Source organism: Nicotiana tabacum, chromosome 23 (assembly GCF_000715075.1).
Source record: "Nicotiana tabacum cultivar K326 chromosome 23, ASM71507v2, whole genome shotgun sequence".
In the NCBI taxonomy this organism is placed as follows: domain Eukaryota; kingdom Viridiplantae; phylum Streptophyta; class Magnoliopsida; order Solanales; family Solanaceae; genus Nicotiana; species Nicotiana tabacum.
In genome coordinates, this window is record NC_134102.1 from 13,965,280 (window position 1) to 13,985,055 (window position 19,776).

Below are 19,776 nucleotides of genomic sequence, written 5' to 3' on the forward strand. Positions count from 1 at the left end.
TAGAAAAATTTTACTTTCTTGTACTCTGTCGTGCGAATTTGTTGATTCCGGGAACTAAGGTTATGTTATTTTATTATCTTACAGATGGTAAGGCCACGTACTATCGGATTAGACGGTCAGTCACCAGTGCCACCAGTTAGAGCCGCGAGAGGCCAGGGCCAAGGTAGAGGTAAAGGTGTAGCTCGTACAACAGTTGGAGCAGCACCACCAGTTACTCCAGCTCAGGAGCAGATTCTAGACATAGCTGAGCCGACAGGACTAGCTTAGGCACCAACTGTGCCCATTGTGATTCGAGTCGTTCAAGAGGCTTTGGCCTAGATATTGACAGTTTACACTGGCCTTTCTCAGGTGGTTTCGGCTCAGGCCGCATCTACCACTTTTTAGGCCGGGGGAGGTACTCATACCCCTGTTGCTCTTACTCCAGAGCAGGGAGTGCACTAACTTCAGATACCGGGGGCACTACCAGCCCAGCCGACTGCAATTGTTCAGGCCTTGGTAGTCCCCATTATGATAGATGATCAGCATAGAAGACTTGAGAGATTTGGGAGGCTTTGACCTATATCATTTAGCGGTGCTTAATCAAAGGATGCTCATGGAATTCTGGATAAGTGCCAGCAGATGCTTCGGACAACGGGTATTCTGGAGACTAGTGGGGTCTCGTTCACTACTTTTTAGTTTTCTGGGGCCGCCTTTAGATGGTGGGAGGCTTATGAGAGGCGCAGGTTGGTCGGTGCAGTACCACTTACATGACAGAAGTTCTCTGTTCTCTTTTTGGAGAAGTTCGTATCGCAGTTTCACACGGAGGAGCTGCGCAGACGGTTTGAGCAGCTTTGACAGGATGGCATGTCTGTGACCCAGTACGAGATGAGGTTTTATGAGTTGGCTCGTCACGCAGTTTGGTTGGTTCCCACTGATAGGGAGAGGATTATGAGGTTCATTGATGGCCTCACTTACCATTTGCGATTGCTTATGATTAGGGAGAGGGTATCTGGTTCCACTTTTGACGAGGTGGTTGACATTTCTCGAAAGATAGAGGTGGTCTGTAGCCAGGAGCGTGGTGAGAGGGAGGTTAAGAGGCCTCGAGATTCAGGCGGTTCTGATGGGGTACCTTCTGGAGGGCAGTCCTACCACAAAAGGGGTCGTCCGTACATGCACGCTTAGACGGGTCATCCAGTTCACCGTGGTGCATCATCCATCCATGGTTCATACAGTTCTCATTAGGGTCAGTTATCTCTCAGTGCCCCTGCCAGCCCAGAGTACCCCCAGTGCACCATCAGTTCAGGGTTCATCTGTACCAGGTTCTTCTGGTAGTTATTCTGGCTCTCGAGGTCCGGTTCAGAACTTGCCACCATTGTTTGAGAGGCATTGCTATGAGTGTGGAGAGCTGGGTCATGTGAATAAATATTGTCCCCGCCTTTCGCTAGGTCCAGTTCAGTAGAGGAGTCAGGCTATTGTTTGTGCACCAGTTTCTCCACCACCCGCCTAGCCAGCTCGGGGTGGGGCTCAGTCAACTAGGGGTCGCCCAAGAGGGAGAGGCCGATCAGGTGGCGGTCAGGCTCGATTCTATGCTTTTCCTGCCAGGCCAGATGATGTTGCTTCAGATGCAGTGATCACAATTACTATTTTAGTGTGCCACAGGGAGGCTTCTATATTATTTGACCTTGGTTTCACTTATTCGTATGGATCACCATATTTTTCTCATTATCTGGATATGCCCCGTGAGTCTTTAGTTTCACATGTTTGTGTATCGATACTGGTGGGCGATACTATTACTATGGACCGTGTGTATCGGTCGTGTGTGGTAACTATTAGGGGACTGGAGACTAGAGTTGATCTTTTATTGCTTAGTATAGTTGATTTTGATGTAATTCTGGGTATGGATTGGTTGTCTCCATGTCATGGGATTCTGGACTGTCACGCAAAAACTGTGACGTTGGCGATGCCGAGGTTGCTGAAGGTCGAATAGAGAGGTTCTCTAGATTATATTCCCAATAGGGTAATTTCTTATTTGAAAGCCCAACGTATGGTTGGGAAGGGGTGCTTTTCATATTTGGCCTTTGTGAGAGATGTTTATGCAGATACTCCTACTATTGATTCAGTACCAGTCATGCAAGACTTTCTGGATGTATTTCCTACAGACCTACCGGGTATGCCACCCGACAAGGATATTGATTTCGGTATTAACTTGGTATCGGGCACTCAGCCCATTTCTATTACTCCATATCGTATGACACTAGCTGAGTTAAAAGAATTGAAAGAGCAACTTCAGGAACTTCTTGATAAGGGGTTTATTAGGCCTAGTGTATCGCCTTGGGGTGCACCGGTTCTGTTTGTGAAAAAAAAGATGGTACTATGCGGATGTGTATCGATTATAGGCAGTTGAACAAAGTTACAATCACGAATAAATATCCTTTGCCCCGTATTGATGACTTATTTGACCAGCTTCAGGGAGCGAGGGTATTATCCAAAATTGATTTGAGATTTGGGTATCACCAGTTAAAAATTCGGGATTCGGATATTCTAAAGACGGCATTCAGGACCCGTTATGGTTAATATGAATTTCTCGTGATGTCTTTTGGGTTGACCAACGCCCTAGCAACATTTATGCACTTAATAAATAGCGTATTCCAGCCGTATCTTGATTCATTTATCGTGGTATTTATTGATGATATCTTGCAGGTACTCACGTAGCCAGAAAGAGCATGCACAACACTTGGGTATTGTATTACAGAGGCTAAAAGGGGAGAAACTTTATGCTAAATTCTCTAAGTGTGAGTTATGGCTTAGTTCAGTGGCATTCTTGGGATACATAGTGTCCAATGAAGGGATTAAGGTGGATCCAAAGAATATAGAGGTAGTTCAGAACTGGCCCAAGCCATCTTCAGTTACTGAGATTCAGAATTTTCTCGGCTTGGCAGGTTATTATCGTCGCTTCGTGGAGGATTTCTTGTCTATTGCGATGCCTATGACTAAATTGACCCAGAAGGGTGCTCCGTTCAGGTGGTCGGATGAGTGTGAAGAGAGATTTCAGAAGCTCAAAATAGCTTTGACTACAACCCAGTATTGGTGTTGCTTACAGGTTTAGGGTCTTATATTGTGTATTATGATGCGTCGCGCATTGGTCTCGACATAGTGCTGATGCAAGATGGTAGGGTGATTGCCTATGCGATCAGACAGTTAAAGGTACATTAGAAGAATTATCCGGTCCACAACCTTGAGTTAGCAGCTATTGTTCATGCATTAAAAATTTGGCGGCATTATTTGTACGGTGTCCATTGTGAGGTTTATACCGATCACCGGAATCTACAACATCTGTTTAAATAGAAGGATCTTAATTTGCGGCAACGGAGGTGGTTGGAGGTGCTTAAGGATTATGATATCACCATTATCTATCATCCTGGAAAGGCCAATGTAGTGGCCGATGCCTTGAGTCGTAAGGCGTAGAGTTTGGGTAGCTTAGCATACTTACCGGTAGCAGAGAGGCCTTTAGCCTTGGATGTTCAAGCCTTGGCCAATCAGTTTGTCAAATTGGATATTTCAGCCAAGCCGAGTGTTGGCTTGTGTGGTTTCTCAATCTTCTCTTTATGATCAAATCAGAGAATGTCAGTATGATGAACCCCATCTACCTATCCTTAAAGACACGGTTCAACACGGTGATGCCAAGGAGGTCATAATTGGGGATGACGATGTATTACAGATGCATGGCAGGCTATGTGTGCCTAATGTAGATGGTTTGCGTGAGTTGATTTTCCTGGAGGCTCACAGTTCGCGGTACTCCATTCATCTAGGTGTCGCGAAGATGTATTAGGATTTAAGGCAATACTATTGGTGGAGGCGAATGAAGAAAGATATAGTTTAAATTGTCAACAGGTGAAATACGAGCATCAGAGATCGGGCGGATTGCTTCAGAAACTTGAAATTCCGGAGTGGAAGTGGGAGCGTATTACCATGGACTTCGTAGTTAGGCTCCTACAGACTTTGAGAAAGTTTGATGATGTTTGGGTGATTGTAGATCGGTTGACCAAGTCCGCGTATTTCATTCCAGTTGGTACTACTTATTCTTCAGAGCGGTTGGCTGAGATTTATATTCGTGAGATTGTTCGCCTACACGGGGTGCCAGTGTCAATCATTTTGGACTAGGGCACGCAGTTTACATCACAGTCTTGGAGAGCAGTGCAGCAAGAATTAGGTACACAGGTTCAGTTGAGTACCGCATTTCACCCTCAGATGGACGGACAGTCCGAGCGCACTATTCAGATATTGGAAGATATGTTATGCGCTTGTGTTATAGATTTTGGAGGTTCTTGAGATCAGTTTCTGCCACTTGCAAAGTTTGCTTATAATAACAACTAACAATCGAGCATTCAGATGGCTTCGTATGAGGCTTTATATGGGAGAAGGTGTCAGTCTCTGGTGGGTTGGTTTGATCTGGGTGAGGCTAGGCTATTGGGTACTGATTTGGTTCAGGATGCTTTGGAGAACGTTAAATTGATTCAGGAGCGGCTTCGCACGACGCAATCTAGACAGAAGAGTTATGCCGACGGGAAAGTACGTGATTTTGCACACATGGTTGGGGAGAACGTTCTGCTCAAGATTTCGCCCATGAAGGGTGTGTTGAGGTTCGTGAAGAAGGGCAAGTTGAGCCCTCGGTATATTAGACCATTCGAGGTACTTAAGAAGATTGGAGTAATGGCTTATGAACTTGCCTTGCCTCCTAGTCTATCGAGTGTTCATCCAGTATTTCATGTATCTATGCTCCGAAAGTATGTCGGGGATCTGTCGCATGTTTTGAATTTCAGCAGAGTGCAGTTAGATGGTAATTTGACTTATGATGTGGAGCCGATGTCCATTTTAGATTAGCAGGTTCGAAAGTTGAGATAAAAAAACATAGCTTCTGGGAAGTACAGTGGAGAGGCCAGCCAGTCGGAGAAGCTACTTAGGTGACTAAGCGGGAGATGCGTAGCAAATATCCACACCTATTTGAGACTCCATGTATAATTCTAAACCCGTTCGAGGACGAACGTTTGTTTAAGAGGGGGAGAATGTAACGACCCAGCCGGTCGTTTTGAGTATTACGACCCTGTTCCCCCCATTTACTGCTCAATTTATGCTTTACATTTGTTATGTAACTTGCCAGGGTGATTGGTTCGGGTCCGGTGAGGTTTTAGAATGAATTGGAACACTTAGTTTCAAGGTTTAAAGCTTAAGTTAAAATAGTGATCGGATGTCGATTTATGTCTAAACGACTCCGGAATAAAGTTTTGATGATTCCAATAGCTCTGTATGGTGATTTTGGATTTAGGGGCGTGTCCGAAAAATTATTTGGAAGCCAGTAGCTAAATTAGGCTTGAAATGGCTTAAATAGAAATTTAAGTTTGAAAGTTTGACCGGGGAGTTGACTTTTTGATATCGGAGTCGAAATCCAGTTCTGAAAATTTTCATAGCTCTGTTATGTCATTTATGAATTGTGCGCAAAACTTGAGGTCAACTGGAATTTGATTGATAGGTTTCGGCATCGAATGTAGAAGTTGAAAGTTCTTAGTTTCATTAGCCTTGAATTGGGGTATGATTCGCGATTTTAGCGTTGTTTGATGTGATTTGAGGTTTCGACTAAGTTCGTATAATATTTTAGGAATTGTTGGTGTATTTGGTTGAGGTCCCAGGGGTCTCAGGTGAGTTTTAATGGTTAACGAACTAAATTTTGGACTTGGAAGAAATCTGGAAATTTCTACCTTCTCATGCAATCGTACCTGCAGAATATGGCTCGTAGGTGCAAGCTCGCAGAAGCGGGAAGCCCGCAGAAGCGAACAGAATCTCGCAGAAGCGAATCCTTAGAAGCGACACCAAGGTTGCAGATGCGGAGGCAAGGAAAGCTGGGCAAACCAGCAGAAGCGGATACTTCTTCGCAGAAGCGAGTCCGCAAAAGCGGGAAAAGTCGCAAATGCAGTTGGAATCGCGCACCTGCGAGACCACAGAAGCGGCTAAGTGAGTCGCAGGTGCGGAACCCCTGGACATTATACATTTCGAAGGGGTTCCGAGTTTTGCCTTTTTTGGACCTTCGAGCACGGTTTTTGGGGCAATTTTCAGAGAGAATTCATGGAAAACTTGAGGTAAGTCACTTGCAATCATTTCTACTCCATAATATTAAATTATCATCGAATAATCCGTCTAAATTACGTATTTTTGAGGTGTAAATCGGGAATTTAGAAAAATTTATATGGTTAGACTCGTGGTTGAACGGGCATTCACATTTTGTAATTTTTCTCGGGTTTCGAGACGTGGGCCCACATGCGATTTTTGAGTTAAATTTCGGATTTTTATTGGAAAATTAGTATTTTCATATGGAATTAATTCCAATGATTTGTATTGACTGAATCAAATTAATTATGACTAGATACAAGGCGTTTCAGAGACCAATTCGCGAGGCAAGGGCATAACGGAGTAAGAAATTACACGGTTTGAGGTAAGTAACACTTCTAAACTTGGTTCTGAGGGTATGAATCCCCGAATTTGGTATGATATAAATTGTTTGGAGGTGATGCACATGATAGGTAAAGAACATGTGGACGTGTTGTGACTTGAATAAATCATATGAAGTTGTAAAATTGAAGAATCGTGTAATTATTTGTATATTCTCCACGTGTTAGAAAATTGAGCTGAACTCATATTAAAGATCATGATTAGGCTACGTGTCGATGTTTTGGGACCCACAGAGTCGTGTTGCTATTGAATTTAATTATTTTAAAATACATATTTCATACTCAGTCATGTTCATCCATTGTGAGGGTATTTATGGGAAGGGGGCTGCCCGCCTGCAGCAGGTCTTATAGGCTTTATCATTATATGGATCGAGGTTGCCCGCTTGCAGCAGGCCATATCGGCTTTACATCACGCTTGGGCGGAAGGAGCTCATCCGGAGTCTTTACACACCCCAGTGAGCGTAGATGAATATATATATATATATATATATATTCGGAATGGACTTCCCAGGGCATGAACTTGCCTTACTTATTTATATTGTGATGAATTTTTCTTGGATATGGATCTTGTCCGTATCATTTATATTTGGGGATAAATTACCCCAAGGCTGGATTGGCCTTATACGGTACTGAGTGACCGGCTGTCAGTCGATGTGTATATATATACGGGATAGAATATCCCTGGGTTGGATTGGCCATAAACAGTATCGAATGATCGAATGATTAGTGACCAGTAGTGCATGAGGTCTTTCCATTGAGATGTCACATTCCTCATCTCATGCAATATTAATCTATTTTGCTTGTACTAAGTTTAACTGTTGAACTTGAAAGCATGCCTACATTTCTGTACCATCATTTATGTACTGGACTGTACCTGCGGAGCTCATCACTACTTTTAGTCCAGAGGTTAGTCTTGTTACTTATTGAGTTGATTGTACTCATACTACACTCTGCACCTCGTGTGCAGATCCAGATGCTTCTGGACACAGCGACTATTAGACCTCGGTGTGTTACCAATTGGAGACTATCAAGGTAGTTGCTTGGTGTCCGCTGACCTTGTCTCTCTTCCCTTCAGTTATTATACTGTTCTATATTTTCAGACAGTGTTTTTATCAGTCAGACTTTGTATTCATTTAGATACTCATGTACTCAGTGACATCGGATTTTGGGATATTTATATCTGTATTTGTGAGATTTCTTCCGCTGAATTTAAATATTATGTTTTCAAATTTAGAAGATATGGTGGTTTATTGAGATTGTCGGCTTGCCTAGTATTGAGATAGGCACCATCACGACATATGAGATTTTGGGTCGTGACAAATATGAAGAATAAACTTGCAATATTATAAAGAAAAATTATGATATGGGGTAAGTTTATTATATAAAAAGGTAAGCAAATGATAAAATAAAATTATTTAATAATAATGAAGGGTGAGATGATGAAAAAGACAAGATAACGATGCAACCACACCAAATAGGTCGTTACATAAAGTGGCACATTTCGTCGTTACGTAACGATGTATTTAACGATACAATACAATAAAATTCAAGTAACAACCAAAAGAAACATTGTATTTAAAGTAACAATACGATACAATACAATAAGTAACAACCATCCAAACAATTAGTTAGTTTAATAACAACTTTCAATATCAAAAATACGTCTTTGAAAGTGCATGTCAAGATTGTGAATATTTAGTTTTTATCGGATGCAAAATACAATACCATATTTATAAGTAGAAATACGTTGATTTTGATTTCCTACCTACTTCAAATATGGAAAATATTATTAACAAAAAACTAGTTGAAATCAAAGTCCTTAAATTAGGAAAATAATTAAATAGTTATTCCTAAATATTAGATAATTAATTAAATATTATTCCTAAGTATTAGAAAAATAAGTTGATATGACTATTTTGTCTAGTATTAATTTTATTTTAAAGGGTAAAAAAGACGAACGACATTTTGCTAACTTTTAATATAATATATAGATATAGATAGGAGTGGCAAGCGGGTGCGGGGCGGGTTCTGCCTTAACCCGCAAAATTTCAACCCGTCCCGCCCCGCCCCGCATAGCACTTTACCCACGTTCACCTGCCCCGCATCCCACCCGCCCCCGCCCCGCCCCGCCCCGCCCAAAATTTTCATTTTTTAAAAATTTGTTTTATTTTTATGTTTATTCATTTTTGCTTTCAATTATATTTGTATATATGCCATTGTCAATCTAAATTTTTCCTTTTTAACAGTAATCAATTAAGTAGATAAGCCTACAGAAGCTAAACACTAAGACTGAACATTAATAACAATATCTTTTGATATTTGGGTTTTCTTTTTTACTATATAATTCACTTAAGTATTTGTAAATTTAAGCTGGATTCCGTCACTATTTGCAAGAAATATAAGCACAGAAAAATTTGAAAGTTTTCACCGAAATCAACAGCTAAATCACAGAATAAACCAAATTAAATTCTTAATATATTAATTGCTGTGAAGTTAATTCTACAGGTTTAGATGATAGAACGATTTTAATACTTAATATGATTTGATTTTTATATAAAGAATTTGAATCCTCTACATTCTATCACTGATAGAGAGCTTTAGACTTTTGTCTTTAGAGGAAGAGCCGAGAGGGGAACAAAAAAGGCCGAAGAGAATTAGCACAAAGTGACAAACTCGCACCCGCACCCGCACCGCACAGATATTCAAAAAAATATATTTTAACCCGCTTCGTACTATCCCGTACCCGTATTTATCTAAACCCGTTCTATCCCGCCACGCATATGTCTTTAACCCGCACCACCCCATTTTCATCCAGGATATAAGATATGTTGATTATGAGTAAAACTTAATATGACGGAAAGAAAATTGTGACTTTGCTGCTATGAAAGCAAAAGAAAGAGAAAAATAAAAAATAAAAACTCTTAAGTCTTCCCCTAATCGAGCTAAATAGTAAAAAACCTAAACAGACGAGGACACTGAGACTCAACCGTTAAAACCTGCAACTTCCATCAACTGAACCAATCTCTCTTACAAATAAACCAAAGATAGAGTTTTATTCCTCTTTCACACACACACACACACACACACACACACACACACACACAAAAACAAAATTTTTGAATCTCCCAATAAGTTTTGAGGTTAAACCTTATTGAATTATGAAAATTGTTCGCAGAGACCTTGTTCCTGATGGCCCTGGTAGCGTCAAGGTAATTTCTTTTTCATTGAATTAAGTAATTTTCGTTATATTTTGACACCCCAAAATAAAGAAAACGATCAAATTAATTTGGGTATTATATATTTTGAAAAAAAAATAATCATATTTTTTGTTTACAGATAGTTCCAGAAGAAGCGGATGATTTATGGGTTGCCTATAATCTGATAGCTGAAGGTGATACTGTCTTAGCTATTACTGTCAGGTATTACAATTTTGCCCAATTTCGATATAATTTTGCTCAATTTCAATACATGAGTTTACTCCCTCAATCCCAATTTATATGGCGGTATTTGACTGTACGCGGGGTTTTAAGAAAATAAGCCATAGACATTTATTAAAAATCATCTCGTCAAGGATAAAACTCGAAGATTAAATTTAAAATTTGTTTCTAAATATACAAAACAAAAGTGTCATTCTTTTTGGAACAAACTAAAAAGGAAATACCATCACATAAATTGGGATAAAAGGAGTAATTGGTATCTTGTAGGTGCTACAAAAGATGTTAGTTTCTTGCACTTTTATAAATTTAATCATGAAAGATGGAATCTTTGGGATGAATGAACTCTTGAATATGTGTCTCTAGCTAATTAGGTCCAAATTCAGTTTGTTTGAAAGTTTTCTAGAAGCCTCTGACTTTGTTTTCAAATACATTATTGGTTCTATATAAATTACACACACATACTTCTCGTTCTGCAAAATCTATATTTTTTGTAGCAATTATGTTGTTTTATGCCGTCAGTTATTTGTTAATTAGCTATTTCTTAAATATTCTTATTTATCTTGAAACTTTGTGTTGCATAATTTCCAAAGTGACCTACTAATGATTAGTAAATTCTTAGTTAAATTTGTTTAGATTTTCTTATGACACTGAAATTGTGAATGACAACGTAACTAGAAGGAAGCTTGATTTTTTTGCAGATTGTGAGTCTTTACTGATTGCCCAGGTTGATATAATAAAGTTACTTTTGTTACTTAAAGCTAGCGATGAATACTCATTTTTATATTGAGAGCAACTATTATTTGCAAATTATGTTATGTGGCTCTTTGCTGACTGCGAACACAGTTCCGCTTATCACAAAATAACCTACTGGAAGCATTCATTATTGCTTGTGATTTCCTGTAGGAAGGTTCTAAGGGAAGCTGCTTCTGGAGGAAGAGATGCTGAACGAGTGAAACTGAAATTGGAAGTTAAAGTTGAGGTAAGAAAACATTTAGACGCATCATTCAGCTGTGAAGGGGGAAGTTTAACATTCTTGTTAATTGTTTATTTCATCTTATAGTGTTAGTTCTGAATCCGAGTAAAATATTTAGCTGAGTGCAGTTAGAGCCAGATTCCATGGTTGACTTTCTTTGTTCATTATACGACATGTAATGCTCGCTTATTTTGGATGTACACATGTCCAGCTTCTCACTGACTTCCATCAATAAACTTTATCTTATCCAAAAAAAAAGAAAAAAATATAGTGCATCTGTCCCAAAGTTGGGAAAAGGATAGTTTGATTGGGTGTGGGCCTTGGATCAGGACTTGGTCTTACCTTCCAGCATAAGATGTGTTAAGAGAAATTGAAGGATAAACTTTGAAATCAATAAACTATAGAGAAGAATTTACTAAAGGATGTGGAGGAGACTTTTCTTTGTCTTTCACTGATCATAAAAAGAAAAAATACAGGAATCCTTTTCTAATTTGGTCGAGATGAAGGATTTTTGGGTAGTTTGATATATTTTGAGGATGTCAATACAACATGTGTATGAAATACGATGTGATTGCCACATATCAATGCTCCCTTTCATATGAATCACAATAGATGCGACATTGATAATTTTGTTCCACTGTAATGGTTATAATTGTAGTGTCACCACAAAGTAGGAAACACACAGTTGCTCTTTCTAGGGTTTTCATTTGAGTCTATTGCGTTCCAAAGTTGTATAATGTGTAAGTAATTTGGTGTTTTAGAATGTTGAGTACGACAAAGAAGGTTCTGCCTTGCGTATTCGTGGGAAGAATATCCTGGAGAATGAACATGTAAAGGTGTGTATCATTCAACTTAATCTTTTTGATTAAGTTCCTTGCTTTGATGCTGCGGCAAAAAACTCTAATTATTTTATTGCAGATAGGGGCCTTTCACACTCTGGAGATTGAGCTACACAGGCCTTTTGTGCTAAGAAAGGTACAATGCTGCCGTTTGATTCTTTTCCACCTATCACTCTGTGTTTTCTTTTAAAACTTTTGAGATATTTTTTTTTTGAATTTCAAAAGCTATCAAGCTGGTGGTACATTTTCTTTAGAATTGCATCTCAACCGAGCACAAAAAGTCTATAAAATTATCCAGGCCATTTACATTAATATGAACACACCGACCGAAAGAAAAAAGAAGAGAACAAGTTACTTAAGCAACTATATTTCAGCTTATGTCTCGCCACTGATGCCCCTTCGAGGCAGTTCACACCATGCACAAAAGGTGTACATATAATACTTTCTGGCTGCCTTCTAGGCTGAACAACCCGTCTACATCAATGATAATTCCACCGTGGTTATTTTCGTATCTGATTCCATGCCAAATAACCCAAGAAAAAGTTAAGTGTTGTTCAGTACACGTCAAAAAAGCACACACCAAATATATTGTCATTGTTCTCTCATAAACAAGTTTACAATGGTTGGAGAATTTCCTTAAGGTGTCACTGCTTGTTAATTTGTTATTAACTCCTTTATTATACATTATCTGGACTTCGGTGAGAATAACCAATACCGAATGTACCGAGGGGGTTATTATCTTTTTTCAGCTTGTTTTATATGTAGTATGAAGGATCTATGTCCCCTTGTTCGTCCAACACAGGTAGGGGTCGGGGCAATGATAGGGTAAATGAAGGGTTTGAGTTACCTAGTTAATGTATATTTAAGTGATGCAACAATCTGGGTTCAGGTAGAAGAAATTCTTTTCGTATACTTAGGGAGTACAAGAAATTTGGTAAAATTTCCTAAAATTTGTTTTCTGCTTTATACAAAGTTGCTGCATAATCAATATAACCAAGGTGTATTCTTTTATATTAGAGGCTAAATTTTTTGATAAGGTTTTATGTTAGAGACTAAATGAGTGATAGGAGATGAATTAGGTACAATAATCAGGATATTATTTATATTATCCCAGCCAAATGGTCCATAAAGCAGTTTTAAAAAAAGGACCCCAAAAGCCTTATGCTAAATCATTTTACTTTAATTTTCATGTTGCAAAATATTCTCAATTTATGAGCTCTTTTACATTTGGAGAGCACCTCAAACTCTTCCTAACAGGAACATTGATTGTAATAACGCACATACAATCTTCAGTTTTGTGGAATAAGACAAATTTTATGATGTACTTAAGTCTTACAGTTATGGACAAACCAAAGGACCCTCGAGATATCTTTTCGACCACTTGGTTAACTTAGTAGAGATTAGTCTTCCATCGTCAGTTTCGGTAAACAGACTAGTGTTTCTTAATTGTGGTTATTGTAAAAAAGAAAGAAGGTTTAGCAGTAAAAAGAATGAGTAAAAGACAAGACATTTAAGGTATGGGATAAAAGAGAAGATCTGAAATTAGAGAAAACGGAGATAACACGTACTCAATCTTGTGATGTCTATTATTTGTCATTCGTAGTACTTCAACAAAAAAAAAAAATCTTTTATTCGTAGTTGTCACCTGAGGCTTCCATAGGAAACTGAAGGAATACTTTGGATCGAAATATGAAAACCTGAGCTGAGAATTAAAGGTAAAACTTGAAAGTATGTGGATCAGCGTACATGCTGAATGAAATTTGCCAAAATTTCTTTTGCTGCTAGATATATTACTTAAAGGTATACACTTATCAAAAGAACATTTTTTAAAGGTATTTGCGTTTTCGTTTAAAACTTTTGTTTGTAATCTGTATATACTTCCATCTATGCATGGACAGTAATTATTTTGGATTTCTTTGTATATAGTGATTCAAAGTGATTGTTCTTTCCTTTATCATCTTCCCTTCTGATTTCATATGTTTTCTTATTAGCAAATTTATGATCATGTGCTGTTTTGTTTTTCTTCAATCGTAGTCTTATCTAAACAGAGTTGATTTTTACAATAGTTTACATATATATTAGTTTTGACCAAGATTATCTAATTTAGGTGGTATGGGACTCACTGGCGCGGGAGGTTCTTCGTCAAGCTTCTGGTATTTTTTACAGTACACTTTAACAAAATTAAATTTTTAGCTGTTCAAGTGCTGCCATTACCATTATCTGCAATATTAGGTGTTTTAATTCATAGCCTGACTTTGAGCTCCTCTGGCTTAGTTGAAGTAAAGTAGCTTTTAACCACCAAGTGCCGAAAATTACTTTTAAGTGCTGGAGCTGATTTGATGAATAAGCAGTTACGCATTAGTACATTGTTAGATTAATAATCAATTGACATGATAGTGAAACTGCTTTATAGGTGCATTAGTTCTCAGGTAGCTTGTTTCAGTCTAGGTGTGCTTTAGCCTTTATTTTTGCAGAGGTTCCTTCTCCACTCGTACACTGGTGGTGAGAACATGATTATCCGCTGCAATTTCGTGTGCGTTACAGGGTGCTCTTGAACTGATGAAAAGTTTCCCTACAAAAATGTTGATGTTTTGACAGTATTGCTTCCAACATGGATATGTGATTTAGTACTGCTCTTAGTTTTCCCTTTCATTATGCTGAATTCGGTTTGCCAATTTGATGATTCAGATCCATCTGCAAGCGCTGATCTGGCTGTGGTTCTGATGCAAGAAGGATTGGCACACATACTTCTTATTGGTAAAAGGTAAGCTTGACAATCTGATAATCCTCTTGAATACAAATTTTAAAACAGATCTTGAGTCTCTCCTTTTCTTTTATTCAAATAAGATGGTATGATTTAAAAGGCGAATGTGGATGACAGAATTTCTATTGCGGACTTATATGAATGCTTAAGGCTGGGTCAACTAGATAGTCTGGCATAATTTAGCCTTATGTACTTGTTAATGTTGTGTTAACAGCGTGACTATTACTCGTTCTCGTATAGAGACTTCTATACCACGCAAGCATGGACCAGCTATTGCAGGTTATGATAAGGTACGTCTCCTTTTGTTTCAGCTTTTGTATTATTTAATTATCTTGAACATGATATCTTAGTGAATTTGAGTTCTTAACTTTGTTTTGCAGGCGTTAAACAAGTTCTTTGATAATGTTCTACAGGTAGACTTTGCCAACTTCTTAATGTTGCTTAATGTTCATAAGCAATGTGTGACAAGTTCTTATTTCTGTTTCAGGCCGTTATTAAGCATGTTGATTTCAAGGTAGTTCGCTGTGCTGTGATTGCAAGTCCAGGATTCACCAAGGTATTCTTTGTTTTTGGCTGTTCTTTCTTGTAAAGTTACACTTCTTGGCAAGTAACATTTATGCTATGTTATAACTGAAAGAACGTGAATACCTAAGTTTATCTCTACTATGCATATGTTATTTAATAGTGGTATATATCTTCAATCTTTTTTTGCGTTTTAAATGTGCAGGATCAGTTTCATCGTCACCTGTTGTTGGAAGCCGAAAGGAAACAGCTAAGACCCATAATAGAAAATAAGTCACGCATAATTCTTGTCCATACAACCTCGGGATACAAGTGTGCCCATCTCTATCTTTCTCTCCTATTTTAGTACAATTCACCTACTTTTTTTGTCTAGTTGATATGTTATGATTTATGATGTAAAATCATTGTCAAGCACGATTGTTTAAGCCCAAAAGTTTTTATCTGGTTAACAGACATAGTTTGAAAGAGGTTTTGGAGGCCCCAAATGTAATGAATATGATAAAAGATACAAAAGCTGCCAAAGAGGTATTTCATGACCCTTGCTCAACGTATTATGATCTTTATTATTCTTTATACTTATGTTTAAAAGTCTTTTTCTTACTCATTTGGAATTACAGTTTCTTCTTCTCTTCCAATCTTAATCAGGTCCAAGCCCTAAAGGAATTTTTCGCCATGCTTTCAAATGTTCGTTTCTACCCTTGATCTCTCTATTTTTTTTTTTAATGTTTCTTAATAAATTTGGGATATTGCAGATTGTTTTCTTTCATTAGCTAAAAATGCAAGCAGATTGTTTGTCTTTGAAGTTATATTGCGGGCTCTTTTTGGTGTTTGTTTTTATCTATCTGTCATCTTGGGTTCTTTGTTAGGCCTGAGAATTTCAAGTAAAAGTCGAGGTGTTTTACTATGCATGACGGAGATCCCTGTTTTAAGGAAATCAAGGTGGACTAATCTGAAATATTTCAATATTAAGAACAGATTCATTTGCAACCTAACTTGGTTGAATTTATTTTCAGCAAGGATCTGTCATAATTCTTAGATATTTCCAATCAACAATTTTGAACTTTTATTAAATTTTAGGGCATCTCAGCTGTATCTGAAATGTGCAATGAGTTTGATGCTACTTAGCGATCTGCCTACTTGACGAGTGAACCATTCTTTGAAACTAAAACATTCACACTCTTCTCACCTAGGAATGCATAAGTTGAGGATGATTTGAGGCTTATGAGTAAGTAGGTTTTGGCTGTTGAGTATTTGAAACATCAGAGGCTGGCTCATATTCTTTGTAAAGCTTCTAGACTAAGAAAGAAATTCTTTTTAGCTGGAAATTCTGCAAATGGAAGCTGTAAATTCTTGCTAATCAATATATCTGAAATACCACTACGAGTTTCTTAGTTGGATCTTTAGTTGACCAATGTTGAATTTAGTGCGAGGAGTATTCGTCTGCAACGGTGACGCCATATTGATACGAGAGGGCTAGAGGAAAAATTATCATCTGAGATGCCCCCCCTGCAACGGTGCTTTTCATTTTTTTGAAGTAACTGAGAAGGATAACACCCTTGGTTATAAGTTTTTTCCTCTCTTTTTTTAAGAACCTGCAATAAATTTATGGCATGTCTTCTTTACTGAATCTCTAATATTTATATGAACGAACTTCACCATTTATGAAGTTAAATGTACTTCCACTTGTCAAAAAGGAGGTAATACAAAATTACAGCATAGCTGTATAGTTACATTGCCACAACAAGTACGTCAGAATTTGATATTGAAGTGTTTTTTTCCTTATTTTTAAGTATATTTTAGTAGTGGAAGCTTATGTTTATGTTAGAATTTGATATTGGAGTGTTTTCTTTTTCTTATTTTAATATATATTTTAGTGGAAGTTTAAGTTGCTTTTTTGGTACTTCCCTAGGATCCCGACCGTGCATGCTACGGACCAAAGCATGTTGAAGTTGCTCATGAACGAATGGCTGTCCAGACACTTCTCATTACTGATGAGCTCTTTAGGTGAGCTATCTAATGTTTCCCGGGTTGAACTGATGGGCTGTACGAGCAATAAAAATGAAAGTGTATTGTTGTTTGGATTAAGATATAGCTTGATAATATATTTACCTGCAACTCATGTTCTTCTAGTTGATATATATCTCTTTTTACGTGCTTAGCTTTTTAAAATGGTGTCTTTGGTGCATAGGATTTGTCTATTTCATTTCTGTTGTCATATTTTAACATGTAATAACTTTGTATCTTCATATCTGATTATAAATGGTCAAGAGGAGAGGCGGCTTTCATGAGATATTTTGTCCAACATATCTACTCTTTATGTGAAATTCAAAAGTGGCCTCTAAGATTTAAACATTCATGTACCGTGTCAATACATGGTCCAGAAGATCAATAGAACATCTCCCTCAAGTAAACCTGTCAAATGGGCCGGGTCGACCCACGAACCGGCACACATAACCCATTAAAATTGATCCTTTAACCGGCCCATGACCCACGAAACTCTAACCGGACCAACCTATTAATTTAAGGGGCCTGGGCCGGGCTATAATATTTTGACCCACTGAACCGGCCCGGACCCGAACCGGTAGCTGACCCACGGGTCAACCGGCCCAGACCAGCTCACATATACGTCCGTTCACTTTTACTTGTCCACTAGTCGAAAAATAGATTTTCAATTTTACTTGTCCACTTTCGCATATCAAGAGAAATAATTTTTTTTTCTTATTTTGCCCTTGGCATTAATTGCTCATTCCAAATTATTTTTCAAATTTATTAAGACTATACACCAATTAATACGGGTATCATGGTAAATTATGCACTTTATTTATTATTTCTTAAGGGGTGTGCAAAATCAATAGTGGACAAGTAAAAGTGAATGGAGGGAGTATATATATATAGTACCATACACTATGAGGCGTCTTGTCAAAATAGTCGAATTCCATGTGTTTTAGACTATTAGTTATAGAAATAGTCGAATTCTATATGTATCTCAAGTGTTATTGTTAATAAAGTATGATTTTTCATTCATTTTTATTCTAACCGGCTTCAAGGACATATAGTAATTTCAAGTTCGTATATATGTATAAAATTTGAAATTTTTATCATTTATTAGTTTTTAACTTTTTTAATTAAATTGGATTCTGCCCGTTAAGGCCCGGGTTACGGGTCCGGGTCGGGTCAACATGTTTTGATTAATGGGTCAAATCCGGACCGCCCCCTATAAGAAAGTGAACCGGTCCAGGCCGGTTAAGGACCCATGGGCCAAGAGTCGACGGGTTCGGGTCGACCCATTTAACAGGTCTACCCTCAAGCGCTTGTGCAGAGTGCCAAACCCTGTTTCATGGGTGAAATAGAACTACTTCCCTTCATTTTCTTTTGTTTTCGTTTCTTACTTTTTTCGCATTAATGAACCTGCCAATTTAGTTGTCTGTTTCTTAGAAATCGGATACATGCTATCCTTAAACCGACTTTATTTTAGAGGAACATGTGAGTGGTGGGAGTAAGTCGTTGGCTAGGGCTTTGTGTAGTAACTTGGTTAGGTGTAAACATCTTACTGTATCTCTTTCACTCCTTTGTGTAAATAGTTGGTTGATTGTATATGAGAAATATCTAACATCTTCTGATCTGTTGACAGGAGTTCTGATGTAGCAACGAGGAAAAAGTATGCTAATCTGGTTGATTCAGTCAAGGATTCAGGTGGTACTGCTCTCATTTTCTCGTCAATGCATGTTTCAGGAGAACGTGAGTATATAGTTACTTTATTGTTGATTTCCTTTTCCTCCCAGCATTTACATCTGGCATTCCCAGTCAGACTTTATTTTACTCGGCCTTTGGTAGTGTTTTACAGAACAAGTCCGAAATTGATTCGTCTAGCGACTCAAATAATATTTCCCTTTCTGTGCACATGTTCATTGTCACATTCACGCTTTAAACTTTTTTTTCTCCCTGCAAACCCACATGTTTTACTGCAAATTTAGTTAGGCTGATTGAAATAATTTTTGGTTGGGGGCACAGAATTGGCACAGCTAACTGGCATTGCTGCAATCCTTCGTTTTCCTTTGCCGGAACTGGAAGATATAGAGATGTGAATGAAGACAGGCCGTTTGTGGGTAATGTTATATCTATACTCTTAAAAGTGCCATATACACCAGAACAAACTATTCACTGTAGAAAGAGTGAGAAACTGAAGCTGTAATGCATTCTTAGGAATGGAGATGGCCGTGTTGTTGTACATTCGAATTTTGTCTTTTTTATTAATTTAAATGTAATGTATCGTTGACTATAGAGATGTACTATATCATTGTAGCGGCATTTTTCATCGCAGGTTTCTGCTTATAGGAGCCCCATTTTAATGTATTCACTTCTTTCATGTTCAATTAGAATATCTTAATTCAGTGGTACGCTGATGTAACAAGTCTTTGGACTCTTGATTTTTAAGTGAAGTTCTCTTGTTGTTGACAGGTGCTTTGGTTTTGCTGTTCTTTCTTTTACAATCACATTGTTTTGATTCTTTTTATTGTTTCTCAGGAGTTTGGCTTGTTTCCTTTCATTTTCCAGATTTTTTTTTCCGTTTTCCTTTGTACATTCATAGAAGGGTAGCCTTGACGTAACTGATGAAGTAGCTTGCCATGTGAGGAGGTCACGGGTTCAAGCCATGGAAATACTCCGGACCCCGGGCGGGAGCTTAGTGCACCGGGTTACCCTTTTTTCTTTGTAAATTCATAAAACGAGATAAACCAACTACAAAATTCTTCTTATTTAATTA

General features: G+C 38.0%; 1 protein-coding gene across 1 annotated transcript; it reads left to right on the forward strand.

Annotated features, from left to right (window-relative positions):
* The first annotated feature begins 9,329 nt into the window (after positions 1-9,329).
* LOC107827364 (protein PELOTA 1) lies at positions 9,330-19,472 on the forward strand. The gene is made up of 16 exons (XM_016654479.2): positions 9,330-9,688; positions 9,816-9,898; positions 10,820-10,895; positions 11,651-11,725; positions 11,808-11,864; positions 13,836-13,881; positions 14,417-14,492; positions 14,707-14,782; positions 14,873-14,905; positions 14,980-15,048; positions 15,220-15,326; positions 15,467-15,539; positions 15,660-15,698; positions 16,924-17,018; positions 18,646-18,752; positions 19,026-19,472. Exons 1-16 carry the CDS (start codon positions 9,638-9,640, stop codon positions 19,097-19,099), a joined length of 1,137 nt encoding a protein of 378 aa, XP_016509965.1. The 5' UTR covers positions 9,330-9,637; the 3' UTR covers positions 19,100-19,472.
* The last annotated feature ends 304 nt before the right edge of the window (positions 19,473-19,776 follow it).

What these genes read in the sequence shown, in the direction of transcription:
- LOC107827364 (XM_016654479.2), top strand. Translation starts at nt 9,638, where the DNA reads ATGAAAATTGTTCGCAGAGACCTTGTTCCTGATGGCCCTGGTAGCGTC. An exon ending in TCTTTGATAATGTTCTACAG is followed by an intron (nt 14,906 to 14,979) that starts GTAGACTTTGCC and finishes TTTCTGTTTCAG; the next exon opens with GCCGTTATTAAGCATGTTGA. An exon ending in ATACAAAAGCTGCCAAAGAG is followed by an intron (nt 15,540 to 15,659) that starts GTATTTCATGAC and finishes AATCTTAATCAG; the next exon opens with GTCCAAGCCCTAAAGGAATT.